General features: G+C 44.7%; 1 protein-coding gene across 6 annotated transcripts in view; it reads right to left on the reverse strand.

The window, feature by feature from the left end:
* Nucleotides 1–11,196, reverse strand: part of MPZL1 (myelin protein zero like 1) — a 28,657-nt gene extending 17,461 nt beyond the window's left edge. For 5 of the 6 annotated variants that reach the window (XM_061453929.1, XM_061453924.1, XM_061453927.1 and 2 more), the window contains exons 1-2: nt 11,056–11,196; nt 669–829 (exon numbers count right to left, since the gene is read on the reverse strand). In XM_061453929.1, the coding sequence (XP_061309913.1) occupies nt 669–829; nt 11,056–11,185 (291 nt within the window). In that variant the 5' untranslated portion in view covers nt 11,186–11,196. Of the gene's footprint in view, nt 1–668; nt 996–11,055 lie in introns of those variants that run through there. The other variant, XM_061453923.1, reaches the window with a different exon arrangement.
* Between the last annotated feature and the right edge of the window lie 4,050 nt (nt 11,197–15,246).

A 15,246-nucleotide genomic window follows, 5' to 3' on the forward strand; every position in this document is an offset into this window, starting at 1 on the left:
GAAAAAAGGCTGCTTGGTCATTCAGGATGTTTCTGAACAAGACTGCCATCTCCTGGGTCAGTCTGGAGCGACCAATGTCCTGAACTGCCTGCATGCAGGGTTGGGTCTGCGGCTTCCAATGCACCTTATCACCTGCCATTTCGTCCCTCGCCTGTCGCTACAGGGCTTTGCAAGTGTGAATAAACCCTTCGGGCCTACGCAGTGGATTTTTTTGGTGAGGCACAGCGTGTGCAGAACTGGCCCCACCCTTTACACCCGAGGTTTATCTGCCAGGGTCTAGCGAGCCCTAGCGAATTTGGACAGTGACAGCAAAGTCCTCAGGTCATAGGTTTGGTTAGTGTCCTTCTCTTAGACGGAAGGCCTTACAAGGCTAGACGAACTCCACCTGCCTGGGTTTGATGTTTTCCTTCTCCTAGGACATAGAACTTAGGAAAAGATTCTTAGCTGCTCATCTACTCCAGTCTTTGCAGAGATCTAGCATGTGGCAATACTTAAACTTACTTAAACAACTCTAAAAGGAGCCCCCCTAAAATCCCAGTGATGGAAACAAGACACATGGAAGGAGGCTCCAATCCATATTGGCTTGCTCCTCAGAACCAACTGGAAGACTTCTGCACACTTATCACAACCTCCCAACCCATGTTTCTTCCCCTACAGCCATTCCTTACCGAGATACGAGTTGCTGCTCCCTCTGGTTGAAAACTCCAAGAAACAGATGCTGCGCTGCTGATCACTTCCACAGATGTAAATGTGCATGGAAGCTTTGCATCTGTCCCATTCTCCACAAATATCTCTTCTGGTGTGTTGACCTCTACTGCTGATACTTTGACTGCATGGAAAAGGTAAAGAGAAGAAAGAAGGAGAACAAGCAGCAACAGTGTTGTTTCAAGAATCAGGAAGTTCGTATCACATTCCCTGTAAGGTGAAAAGATAAGAGACATCAACAACTCCCACATCAAGTGTGTGCATACACACTGCATTATACCTTCAATAGAAGCACGCATAGAGAAGACCAGTTCACTTCTCTTTCCTTTTATTATCTGTTACAGGATGTTTTTCATCCACAGATGTTTCCTCTACAACAGTTTGTGGAAGTCAATTCTATGGTGCAAAGGATGAGTTTAAAAATTCTTTGCTACTAGCTGCTAGCAGACACTGCAACAAATAAGCCCCACTGGAGGAACTAACATCTTGGACCCAGCTATTACTCAGTTTCCTCTCTGGCTCACATCTTGTTTCCCATCTCCAGTTTTTCTCAGCTGTAGATAGAACAAAAGCTCACTCCAGAAAGCTGAGGAATAAACCTCTGTGGCTACCAGCTACACCATTTGCTTCTACTCTCTGGAATGCTTCAAGGCCTCCATGTGCAAGACCTCATAAATAATCAACTATAGTTCAGAAGCATGGGAGTAATTTGATTTTTTTTATACCATGAGGCTTATGCGTGGTCAAAAGAGCAAACAGACCGCAACCACCCCCAAATGTATAGTAATGAAGGTTAATATTGTGCTTGTACTCATAGTTTTCCTACAGAGTAAGTGAAATTCAGTGATTCAGAAAATCTGTTGAACATATTTGTTATGTGACACTTTTTAAACTGCAAAGACACTATACCTTATCCAGACTTAAGCAAAGATACATCTGTACATTCATTGTAGTTTGTGTTAAGAAACAAAGGGTCATCTTTTAACCTCACAAAAGAGTGTCTTTCAGAGTTTGTGTCACATCCATGCGAAAGCAAAAACCTTGTAAAATCACTGTGGGTGGGATACACATGTGACATGCGTTCCCAGCAACTCAAATGTAAGATTTGTTTTGTTTTAAACCATGCTTTTCTGCTTAGAGATAGCACTAGTTATCTGCTTTTGATCACATTTATTCTGTGTCTCTGGGCTACAGTATCTGAAATTCAGGGTGTTTCCTCCCTGATGAGAAGAGGAAAGCAGACTTCTTCAGGATCTTGCTGATATATTTCTCAACTTTGAATAAAGTTGATTTAATAGCTCTGGAAGAAGGCAGGCTGAAGAGAAAGATTCCAGTCAAAGACAGTTTAAAATCAAAAAGAAACATAAAATTACAAAAAGAAAAAACACCACCATCAAGCAAACAAAAAAGGCACCACAAAAATCCTCAACAAACTAAGTAAGAAAAATCCAGCTACGTTAGTCCTTAAATCATGGGTTTTGCTTGGGAGGAAAACCAGCTACTAGCAGGAGCTACCAGCTCAGCAGCCTTCAGGAGTTAGACAGCAAGCTTCTTTCAAGTGATGCAACCAACCTGGTTTAATACAAATCTCTACCTTGGGATATTTTATTGGAGCTTAAAATTAAGGAAAGCTTACACTCCGTAAAGAACTTTAAAAGTAATCTTTTACATATGTAACTTTAAGCCTCATTTCCCAGGAAAACAGAGCTCACATGAGCTGCATCACTTCCCATCTTTCTCCCTCACCCAAGACTACCAAGTATACTGGGCAATTCCAGCTGACCAGCTGCAGCATGGGAACACAAACAGCAGGCAGTGGAAGCAGGCCCTGCAATACAGACCACCTGCAAGCTCTGGAAGCTGTAGTTTAGTCAATGAAATAGCCCAACAGTGAAACGGACAAAAACATGCTGGCCATCTGGGTACACCTAACCACCACTGTGTGCATTCCTTTGTAGGAACTGCTGTCTCTCACCAACCATCATGGCAAGCCAAGAGAAGGCAAAGCACATGAGAAGGGGATATAGAATGAGCATGCAAGCACTGCAAGGGTGGGAGAATTAAGCATACCAGTTTATGGTTGCAATAACCAAAACCAGAAGAAACCACCATTCATTCATTTTACCATTCAGAGTCCATGCTGTTCACCTCTCAAACTCACTAACTCTTCAGTCCTGCCACTTCAGCCCTCATCCCTCATGCTCCCCTGTCATCATTGCTCTCATTTCAAACAAGTGAAAGAGGAACAGCACCCTAAAAGGAGGGGGATTTTCATCAAGAAGTCGTATCAGAGCTTCCTTTTTCTTGTACATACTCTGACTACGGGCCAAAGAATATTCTTTTGTAAAATAATTAACAAATACTTATTTGGAAGAAACAAAGGCTTCTAGCAATTTAATGAACTGAACTCTGAAAAACTGAAGCTTTATGTATTTTTTCCAGCTAATGGAGTAGAAAAGAAAAAAAAACAAACAAACCCATTGTTCTGAGTCCAAGCCACAGAACAAGCTTCCCTTTCAAGCATAAAACAAGCAAGATGCCCTCAGCATTTGTGTAGGAGGAAGAGTCTACACAGAAATTGTCTGCTTGTACATAGTATAAAGAACTCCTTGCCACACATAGGCAGTGGGTAGCACAGATCTGCTTAAAGAAGTCACTGGTCTAACTCTCTAGCAACCCATGAGAGAACAGTAGTGAAGCAAAAGGAAAAAAAAAAAAAGGTCCAACTTCTGCCTACAGCCTGGGAAGGCAGGAACCACATAATCTTGTGCAGACAGTTCCAGCAAGTTTAATTTTCATTATGTCCTATTTTTCTTTGCTCATTCTCTCCCCCCAGCCTAAAAAACACACCTCATTTTATGTGCTCCTTCAGCATGTACCCCTTAAAAAGAAATTTCCTGTCTCTCTTGTCCTACAGCATGAGACATAAGTAGATCAGAGCTAGTCAGCGTGTATTCATCAAAGAGAAATAAAGCTTAACCAACCTGACTGCCTTCTACAAGGCTGGATAGATGAGGGAGAGCAGTGAATGTTGTCCACCTGGACTTTAGCAAGGCTCTCAATAGTCTTCCACGACATCCTCATCTGCAAGCTCAGGAAGCACAGGCTGGACAAGCAGATAGTGAGGTAGATAAAGAACTGGCTGAATGGCAGGTCTCAGAGGGTTGTGGCCAGTGGCACAGAGTCTAGTTGGAGACCTGTAACTAGTGGTGTCCCCCCAGGGGTCAATACTGGGTCCAATATTGTTTAACTTTCTCATCAATAGTCATGGATCCATGTCTATTCATGGATGAATAGACAAAGTGCCTCTCAGCAAGTCTGTAGACAATACAAAACTGTGGCTGATGTCCAGAAGGATCCAGACAGGCTGGACTGATAGAAACCTTCCAACAAAGGTAACTGCAGGGTCCTGCACCTGGGAAGGAATAACCCCATGCACCAGTACAGGCTGAGGGCTGACCTGCTGGAAAACTGCTCTGCAGAAAAGGACCTGGGGGTTCTGGTGGACAAGATGTCCATGAGTCAGCACTGTGCCCTTGTGGCCAAGGAAGCCAATGGTATCCTGGGCTGCATTAGGAATAGCAGTGCCAGCGGGTCAAGGGAGGTATCCTCCCTCTCTACCCAGCCCTGGTGAGGCCTCAACTCGAGTACTGTGTCCAGTTCTGGGCTCCTCAGTCCAAGAGAGATGTGGTGCTCCTGGAGCAAGTCCTGGAATGATCACTAGAATGATTAAGTCCTCTCATGTGAGAAAAGGCTGAAGAAGCCGGGCCTGTTCAGCCTAGAGAAGAAAAGGCTCAGGAGGATCTGATCAATGTATATAAGTATCTAAAGGGAGGGTGCCAGGATGGTGCCAGACTCCCTTCAGTGGTGCCAGCAACAGGATGATAGGCAGCAAGAATAAACTAAAACACAGGAAGTTCCACCTGAACATGGTGGAAACTTGAGAGTGTGAGGATGACTGGGCATTCCAACAGGTTGCCCAGAGAGGTTATGAAGTCTGCTTCCCTGGAGATATTCAAGAGCTGTCTGGACACAATCCTACATAATGTGCTCTAGGAGCAGGGAGGTTGGACTAGGTGACCTCCAGTGGTCCCTTCCAACCTCAACCATTCCATGATTATGTTATAAGCTCCTCAAATCTTAACACAATTGTTTGGAAGACATAGACAGGTTATAACATTTGACATTTGTTGACCTTGAGCTCCCTACTCCCATGCTTTCATTGAAATGGTGGCAGTTTCCACTACCCTGAATGTTTTGGCCTCCTCTGCCATAGTAGAATCCACATGGATCAGTTTCAGCTCTTCTCTTTCCAGTTGCCAGGACTGCCTTCTTCCACCTCTTCCACCTATTTAGATACTTGAGTTAGAGAAAGCTGAATTTTGAGATACATCAACACTTACCCCCTGCTCTATTTAAGCTTACTCAACCTTAGCTCCTCTCCAGAGGAAAAAAAAATATCACAGGAGATTGTCTGCGAGAGAAGAAAGCTTTAGGAAGGGAAGGTCTGCAAGGTAAGCAGGACAAAGATAAACATTTGCTCTTCACCTACAGATCACCCTTGATCTCATCCAGCTGCTCGTAGCCCCAGTATTCCCCTCTGAATATATCTTCTAACCTTCATTTGTTTTAATTCTTCTTTTCATCAGAAAGATGCTTCTGTTTTTCTCACTACCATCAAAATCGTTGGAAAAAAACAAACATCCGTGCCTCTTCATCTGTTTCTTTTCCATCTTTAGTGTTGTTGGAGCAGTTTTACTCCAATTACATCAATTCTCACCAGCTAAATTGTCATCCCCCACACTTCAATGAAAAGACTCTATCCTTATCTTGTTCTCGGACAATATTCCTACTCTTGAAATAGGACACAACACTCTCAGTAAACTTACTAATCTTACTACTCTTACTTACTTACTAATCTTTCCCTGTTGTTCCCATCATGGATCTTTATTCTTCATCAACACCCTATTTTCAGGTCTCTTTCCTCAGTATCTGTCTCAGGTAGCTCATCTGCAAAACAAGTACAGCTCCCATCACTGCACTGACTACTCAGATCCATGTCTCTGCTCAGGATCTGTCTCCTTATGTTCAGAGAACAGTCTCAGTCTGACATCTTTCTCAATGCTAGGTTGTCAGATCATGCTAAACGGGACTAAAACAGAGCTTATTTCTTCCCCCAGATCCCTCCGCAAATGCATTTATCACCAAGGATCTGTCACATCTCGCTCCAACTCATAATTTTTATGGCATCTTTGACTTTAAACTCTTCTGAGGCCAAGACAGTCTTTCAAAGATTCTAGCCACCTGCTCAGATGACACTGGTCTAAAAACTCCACTTTGTATCTTGGCCTTCATTTTTATGATGACCTTTTTGCTCCGGACAGATTGTCAGTAACAGACCAGTAAGTATCACAGTTCCTAGTAACCAAACTGCTCCAAGGGTGACATTAAGAAGACATTGCATATGTTTTCTTCCATGAACTAACTTTAGAAAATGTAGTACTCAACATATGCATGCCCAGAGCAAGCATTATTCATTATACAGCATTGCCACCTAATCAACTTCACTGACTTAATACTGTTTTAACTTACTTGCTGTGAATGAACAAGACCTCCCTCACTCTGAAGGTGTAGCTCTCCAGGAGCTTAAGCAGATCTGAAGATGCAAAGTTTCTCAATTTCTTTGTAATAACACCAGCATGTCTGCCAGGTTACACAAAACTAGGGAAAAACCTACGTTTTCAGATAGTTCAGCCCAGACGCAGCTCACAACCTAAAGGCTCTGTGCTGTCACTGATACTATTAAGAGTGGCAATGATATGCTGCTCTGAAATCACCCTGTGGAAGAAGCCTTTACAGCTACCAAGCAACAATGTATAGGGAGGCATTCAGAACTGATAGTGGACAAGCATTCATAACCACAAGAGTTTGCATCTAGTTAGTTAACCAAATTGTGGTTAACTGTTTAGCTTTTGGTGAGATTAAGAGCAGTCAAGCTGACAGTTTTTACCACAGTAACATAAAACACTGCAGCACTGCACTGGTAATTGAATTTAACCAGTATCTTTGAAATGGGGGTACACTTTGACCAGAAAGCTCTTAGAGAAGATGGCCTGTCACTGTTTACACCACACTGATGAGAGTCCTTCTCACAGATGTCCTCTCTGGGATAACCTGGATGGACCACTCGGTGGATAAAGAACTGGCTGGATGGCCGCATGCAAAGAGTTGTGGTCAATCGCTCAATGTCCGGCTGGAGACCCGTAACGAGTGGTGTCCCTCAGGGATCGGTGTTGGGACCGGTCTTGTTTAACATCTTCGTTGCTGACATGGAGAGTGGGATTGAGTGCGCCCTCCGCAAGTCTGCCGATGACACCAATCTGTGTGGTTCGGTTGATACGCTGAAGGGAAGGAATGCCATCCAGAGGGACCTCAACATACTTGTGAGGTGGGCTGATGCCAACCTCATGAAGTTTAACCATGACAAGTGCAAGGTCCTACACCTGGGTAGGTGCAGGTGGATACCCAGCCCAACCCAAGCAGTGATCTAGCCCCCTTCCAGGTAACTCCCCCCAGTTTATATACTGGGCATGACGGACTGTGGCATGGAATACCACTGGTTAGTTTGGGTCACATGTCCTGTCTCTGCTTTCTCCCAGCTTCCCTTCCTCACTGGCAGAGCATGAGACTGAGAAAGTCCTTGGTTGAAGTAAACAATACTTAGCAACAACTGAAAACATCGGTGTTATCAGTACTGTTCCCAGGCTGAAAATCAAAAACACAGCACTGCACCAGCTACTAAGAAGGAGAAAAATGACTGCTACTGCTGAACCCAGGATAGTGGTAGAAAGAGCTGTGTATGCCATACTTGATCAAACCACACCACATTATATCACATGCAGAGAACTTCCACTATGCGTGCTAATAATAAGCTTTAGATAGATGACTTTATGATGACCTATATATCACCTCTCTAGTAAAATAAGAATTATTTAGAAACTGTTCAGATTAAGATCTTTCAAGTCAAAGAGTACAAGACATCTGCCCTGTAAAGCTAGGTTTCATTTGTTCAGTTTTCCATCTAGACTGAAGGTGCCCTGTATGGCACACAGGATATTCACCATCTACTACTATCAGTCAGGATAAGTCAAGTCCACAGACTGGAACTGCTGCTTAACACAATCAGTTGTAATTCCCTTAACAAGCAAAAAAGCAGTGCACGTCATTACTTACACAGAGTTAGAGGGCTGGCAGTCAAGAACCACCTAGCCATTTTTCAAGATGGCACTTGTAAAGCTACACTTTATCACCAAAATATTAAGCTACTGTCTCTTCAGCATATTCAGGAACTTCCTCCTGCTGCAAGTGAGGTGACTTGAGCAACAGTATCACCTTCAACCCAGACAGCACAGAGAAATGTTTATCTACTTTCTTGCCTTTTCCCTTTGCAGAACCTGTTTAGCACTGCAGGCAAGGAAGTCTTCCTACCTGCAGCATCAGTGGGCTCATCTTAAAAGAACTGCTTCTGATGGGGTGAATACAGCAATTCTGACTAAAGCTGGCACAAGCATGAAGTGAGCATTGCAACTCTGACTTACACTGTTATTTTCAGGAAACACTTCAAGCAGCAACTGAAATGTGCAGGTAAGCTGAAAGCTGTAATAGGCACTTCAGCTATTTAACACGTCAATAGTCCTCCATTTGTTATGGACCTACGGCACATGTATGTGACTGTATAAAAGGAGTAGTAGAAGAAAGAAAAAATCAAGTAGAAATATCAGTAATATTATTTCTGCTAATGCCTACACATTCTTCAAGACTTTCAGAAAAAAATCAGGCATCACCCTCATGTTAAACTCTTGATGCTATCACTTTAAGTGATATTTAGAGGGTTTACAAATTCAAGATTGCAAAATAATCCATTTTCTTGACACTCTTGACTAGTAGTTCCAAGCTCACCCACACAGATAATACCTAACTACTTATCCCACAAATGTCCACAGTATCACAAACAGTACATTTGACAATGATCCTTCATTCTTACAAGTAAATGAAGCACTCAGGTTTTCAGATGACTGAGTGTAACAAGGAGGATGAACTTCTAACACACACATGAAGGTGGCACATGAGAAAAAAGCTTAAAACGCAGTACCTGCACTTACATGCTTGGCTTGGCAGACAGTGATGTTAAATGAGGCCTGTACAACATGGTCCCCTGAGTACTTCTATCTCACTGCAGGTTATTTGCCACAGGGAACAGGTCTCCCACTGAGCATACAAAGAGGCAGCCACCTACTATGGCAGCTAAGCTACGCAGCACATTCCCCAGCCACACATCACATCCAAGCCGTGGAGCAACAACAGCCCTCTCAAAATGCCACTTCTGCCCTGGCCCTTTTGCTGGGTAGCTTTTGATTTCCAAACCCTCCCTAGAAGAAAATCCAGCATGAGGAAAGGGAATGGGAAATGTCCTTGGAAATACAGCAGGAACTGGAATGACACATGAAAGCCAAAAGGCAGAGCATTTATTACACAGGACTCCTTATAACCCCAAATTCTAGAGGACATCTTTGCCCTACTGACCATCAACCTACTTGGCATATGCAAAAGAGATGAAGAGCCTACACTCTGGTCATCTTTCCTGTGCAAAGATCTATACCTTGTGCCAACTCCACACACGGACAACAACAACCAAAAAAGCCTTTTCAAAGCAGACAGTAGGATTAAGAATGTGTAGCATAAACACAGAGAGAAGCCAACACAGGAAATAACCTTTGATTTGGAGTAAGGAGGAAAAAAAATAAAGATCAGCAGTTGCAGAGATGGGAACAGAAACACAGTTCAACACAGATAAGATAGTGATTTTAACATCCATTTATGCCTTTAAACTGCAATCTCACTTTTTAGATAGTTCCCACCCTAGTGAATGTGTCTCTTCCAAAAGAGTATATCGTAGCTTTGCATGGTTTTAAGATACTGTGTTTGGTTACATACCTCAGACTTTGTAGAATGATCTAATACTCCCAGCTACTCACAGCATTACTGTAGTTGTATCTTTTGTTGCGGTCAGGGGAAATATGCTTCCTTTTTCTTTTACCTCCATATTTATTTTCAAAGAAGTTATTTTTACTGTAAACTATACATCATAACTACCTACTTAATTCTAAATATTAAGGCTGTGTCTGAAGATATATAGCAAGCCTTAGCAATATCTACTTGTATTTATTACAAAACACAGGAGTCTTAAACAAATCCAAAGAAGGCTATTTGGAAAGAAGTTGCTGAAAGTTTCTTACCACTCAGCACAGTTTCTTATTAAACCTCTTTCCAGACAGACTTACAGTTTTATACAGTCTTCCAGACACATGAACTAAGAAGGCATCAGACTTCTTTATTGATTCTAACTGAAATACTCTGCAAAGTTTTATGCACCAAGCAAGTATTGCCAACCAAAAATACCTTTAGATGTTGCACCATCATTGTCCTAGTATTGTGCCTCGTATCTACACTTGGTACACTGAGCCACCCTGGGAAATGTGCCTGATCTTTCCATTCCATAATGATAGGTTAAACACAAAACTCTTTGCCCTTCAAGAATATAAGCCACAGCAAAGTTAAGCATTGCCCTTTCCATTTCTACCGCTCCATAGCCTCGTACTTATTCGCCATCTGTACGAGCCATTAGCGCTACATTCTGGATGACGTAATTACTCCTGCACTCAAACACTTCAATACTAACCAAATCAAAGGTGCTTTCTAAGTCATGTACCACAACTCCAGCGTCCCCATTTCCCGGCCACTTCCTCGCCGCGCTGTACCTCTCCTCAACAAAGAGGACTCGCGTTCTCTGAGTTAATAACCATCCAAGAAGAAAACTGGCAAGCACGGCGGCAGTACCAGCGACGGGGCTGCCACGCATCACGCCCGTAGCATCACCAGGCCTGACTGCGCCAGCTCCCCGGTACGTCCAGTAATGCGGCGAGGACTATCGGGAACTATATTTCGAGGGGAGCACCGGCTAGACCCAGAGCGCGGGTCACCTTCCCAGAGCGGCGTCTCCTTGGTCCGCCCCTGCCGCCAGCCTCACCCCTGAGGGCCCGGCGGCTCCTCCACGTGTCGGGCCGGCCCTTCGCTCCCGAATGCGGATCGTCCGGTGCACCCCAGCCAGGCCCGACTCAAGCCGACAAGCCCAACCCGCCGCCGCCGCGCTGCGGGTCAAGTCGGGTCGGAACGGGCAGCTCCCCCCGCTGCATCACGATCCGCCCAGCCTGGGAGAGTAGCCCTGAAGGGAAGCGGCGGCCAGCCGGCAGGCAGTCATTCACTCGTCCACTCATTCACTCGTTCACTCACCGGCGGTGAGCGCGGCGGCGGTCAGCAGCCACACCGAGCAAGGGAGCCGCACAAGAGCGGCGACCACCCAACACTCCTCCGTGCCTCCGACCGCTGCCATCTTTCTACCACCACCTCCCCGCACCCCCATTGTCCGCTCCCGACGGCGGGCCCGCCCCCTGCAGCTCCCTTCCCTCGTCGAGATAGGGCCCCGTCTCTGTCACTCGCACACACCTCCTGCGTCCCGCTCACCCCCTCCCCCGCCCTGCCCTCTCCCCCTCTTAACACTGGTCAAGACAGAGATCCGTCAAACCCAGCTGCCCTATCCTAGCAAGGAACGTATCTGGCTGCCCCCGAGCGGGGCACCTTAGAGCTGTTTCCCCCACCCCGTGGTGGGTGGTGGTGGTGGAATGTTGCTGGGGGCATGGGGTTCCTGGGGGATGCGGGCACAGGATCGTGGTGGCGGCATCCCCAGATGTTTTGGCGGAGGGGGAGACATGGAAACGGTCTCTCCGAGATAAACTTTCGGCCTCTGGTGGCATCAGGGTGAGCCTGGGCTGCCGCACGTACGGCTGTGGCCTGCCGGCACTCCCTCCGCCTGGTTTCACCCCACCTGCAACCGTGGCCGCTAGCCTTTGCTGTCCTACTGTCGCAAGGCAAAAGCCCTCGGCTCGGGCTTTGGAGCTGCCCAGGAGTTAACCACCTGTGTGGAGGCTTATCCGAGTTCCTGCCACAGGCACGATAACTGTCTGTTACATATTCAACGTTAAGTACTGCAAATAACTGGCAGTCATGCACATGGAGTTGTGTGCTTGTTAATCCAGGCGTACATGAGAGCTGTGGGTTGATTGCTATCGCGACTATGAGGGCGACAGCAGGATTCTGTTTCACAACACAGAGCAGTGCCTAGGAGAGCCTCAACAATACGCAACTATTCTGGGGTGTTACAAGGCCCAGTTTACCGGGAAGCAGGAGAGCACCGCCAGCAGAGCTGAGGGTGGACACCCGCTGCCTCCACTGTGATCCTTTTTGTTCTTCCCTTTTAATTTACAGAGCCTGTTTTGGCGCGTGTTGCCTTCAAGTTCCTTCAGGAGCTCGCCTGCCACACTGACTGTATAACTGCTTTTGCCTTTTGCCTGAATATACCTGCTTAGAATTTCCCCAAGCTTCCTGACAGGGCATCCTTTTGTCACAGACCCCACAAGACCACGCTTTTGCCCTTCCTTCTTTGCTTCATTTCATCCATTTTGGGAACCTCCTTGCATACATTTCTTTTGTCAAACTATGAATTTTAAAGAAGTTGCATCAGCTTAGTTATATCACAAGGCAATTGCTCACTGCACCCATGAGGCTCCAGAGGCCTGCAGTGTACTCAGCTCACTCCTGCCCATAGTGCTGCCAGCCCTCTCCCAGATGTATGTGCCACCACTTTCTCTGTCATTCTCTGGCTACTTAATCCTATCTGCAGATGAAAGGAGCCACAGGAAAGCCCCAGTTACTGTGTGTCATGTCGAGGAGGGCCATGACGAAGCAGGCCCGGCGCCGGGAGACACGGGGGATAGCTCCTCCTAACGTGTGTCCCCAAATTGCTATACAGGTCATCCTTAAATGGTCACTGAGCATATTACATCATTTTCCAGAAAGTTCCCGGCATGCATACAAAAATGTGATGGTGGTCTTTAAGGGTCGTTTACTTTTCCCAACAAGCTTAATTAACATTACAGACATAGCAATCATCCTGGACTTCTGCTTATCGGTTAGTTTAACTGCTCTCATCCTGGACATCTGCTAGTCCGGGATACTCCCTAGTAGATGCTTACACCAGTTTAATAGGTTTATTAACAGCCCAAACATAGCAATCATCCTGTCCTTATCAGTTAGTTTGTCTGTGCCCACCCTGGACATCTGCTAGTCCCAGATACTCCCCATCTCCAGGTCCTGTCCTTCTATTCTGCTTTTCTCACACCTTTTGTACAGTGCTCCTGAGGGCCTGAAACTATGTCAACTACCTTCAAGCACCGCAGTTATTTTCCATTACAAAGCCATCAAACTTAACATTACTTAGAACTGATTACATTTTGGCACACTGGAAAGAACTGGGTTTCCTGTGGGCTCCGTAAATGGGAAAACTTGGTAAAATATTGTAACCAATGATGGCCTTTGTATACTTTGGAAGATCAGGAAAAATAGCCTAAAAAAAAATGATTTAACTTTGAACTATGATACATTTTTACAATTAATGTTCTTTTTGAGGGGGCAAGGAAAATGGGATGAAGTAATGTGTGCGGATATGTTTTTCACTTTAACAAACCGCCCCATGTGACAGACGGAATGCGAAATTGATATAGCTCCGACAGATCCCTTAATTTTGGCTTTGGAAAAGGGCAGAAAAAAAAACCCACCCTGAAAGCTAAGCTGGAGAGATGTTCAGATTGTGATGCTGGGGAAAGATGCTTAAAGTTAAAGAAAACCAAGGGGGAAAGGAGGAGAGCTCGGGCAGCTCCTGCGTTTGAGCGTGAGATGAGTGCTGGGGAGGCAGAGGAGGACGGATGTCGGGAGGAAGGGGAGTGGGTTCTTCTATGGGACCGAATCGGTGTGTGTGTGTGCTGTGGGGAGTTTTGGACGTTGGAAGTGAGACTGCCCTGGGGGGAAGAGTGCCATGGGGTGGCTCCGGTGGCTGAATTGGAACTAGTCTGACAAGGGACCTGGGGAATCTACCCTAGCAGATCCACTGGTTAAATTAAAACTAGGGACTAGAGGGAATAAAGTGGAATTTTACTGGATACAGGAACAACTTATTCGGCGTTAAATCAGAGGGAAAAGAATTTGTTACAGATGTGGGAGCTACTGGCCACCAAGGAAAAGGGAAAAAAACAAAAGGGAAAAAAGAGGCATTCTTTCTGAAACTCTTAAAGTACAAATTGGGAAAACAAATAGGAATGCATAAAATTTTTATGCATGCTAAATTCTCTGAAATTTTTATTAGGGCAAGAAGCAACATTAAAAAAGTCAAAATGGAATTAAGAGTTAAAAATCAATTAATTGCAGTTTTGAGTTTATCTTTTTATCTTTAATTCAACAGAAAAGTGAACAGGAGGACCTCCCTGAAATAGAAGAAATCCTTAATCCAGGTATATCTGGGAGTATGGGCATCTGACGTTCCAGGTAAGGCAAAAAATGCTTTGCCTGTTAAAGTAGAAAGAAAAAGGGGGGGGGAGGGGGGGCTGCCCAATTAGAATAAAACAGTATCCCGTAAAATTGCAGGAAAGGGAATTTAAAAATCATTGATAAATTTTAAAATATAAATTCTTAATTGAGAATGTGAATTGGAATGTAATACTCCTATCTTGCCAGTAAAGAAAAGTTGCAGATTGGTTCAAGACCTCAGGAATCAACAAATTTGTAGAGGATATTAGTAATAGCTAATCCGTATACCTTACTGACTAAACTGAATCAGAACTGGTTTGCCGTCTTGGATTTAAAGGACTCTTTCTTTTGCTTACCATTGGCCAAAGAAAACCAGAATTTATTTGCTTTCGAATGGGAACATCCTGACACAGTAAGGAAAACCCAATTAACTTGGACAGTATTACCTAAAGGGTTTAAAACAGTCCAACAATTTTTCGAAATCAGTTGGCACTGGAACTAGAATCATGGAAACCAACCACTCAGACAGGGACTCTTACAATATGTGGATGACCTATTAATTGCCACAGAAACAAAGGAAGAATGTGTCCAGCAAATGGTGGGATTATTGAATTTTCTGGGACTGAATGGTTATTGGGTAACCAGACAAAAGGCCCAACTAATCCAAACCCGAGTTTCCTACCTAGAATAGGAAATAACAGGACAGAGAAACCTTGCAACTGCTATTTGGAAGCCATTTGTCAAACTCCATGACTGTCAACCATCAAGGAGTTCCAGACATTCCTGGGAATGACTGGATGATGCAGACTTTGGAGGCATGATTATGGTGTTCTGGTAAGACCAGCATATGAACTGTTAAAAGAAGCCTCTCTCTCTTCAGAGGAGGGCTTTAGAAATTTAAAAGCAGAGCTAATGAGAGCTGCAGCTCTGACTTCTGGATGTGACTAAATCCTTTTGGCTATATTCCTATGAAGAACAGGGAACAGCTTTGGTGGTCCTTACTCAGAAACTAGGACACTATAAGAGGGCAGTGGTGTATTTTTCAAAACAGCTGAATGAAGCCAG

Source organism: Pezoporus flaviventris, unplaced genomic scaffold, assembly GCF_033815535.1.
Source record: "Pezoporus flaviventris isolate CSIRO_AGI_PZ_B2104156 unplaced genomic scaffold, CSIRO_AGI_Pfla_v1 ptg000015l, whole genome shotgun sequence".
NCBI lineage: Eukaryota > Metazoa > Chordata > Aves > Psittaciformes > Psittacidae > Pezoporus > Pezoporus flaviventris.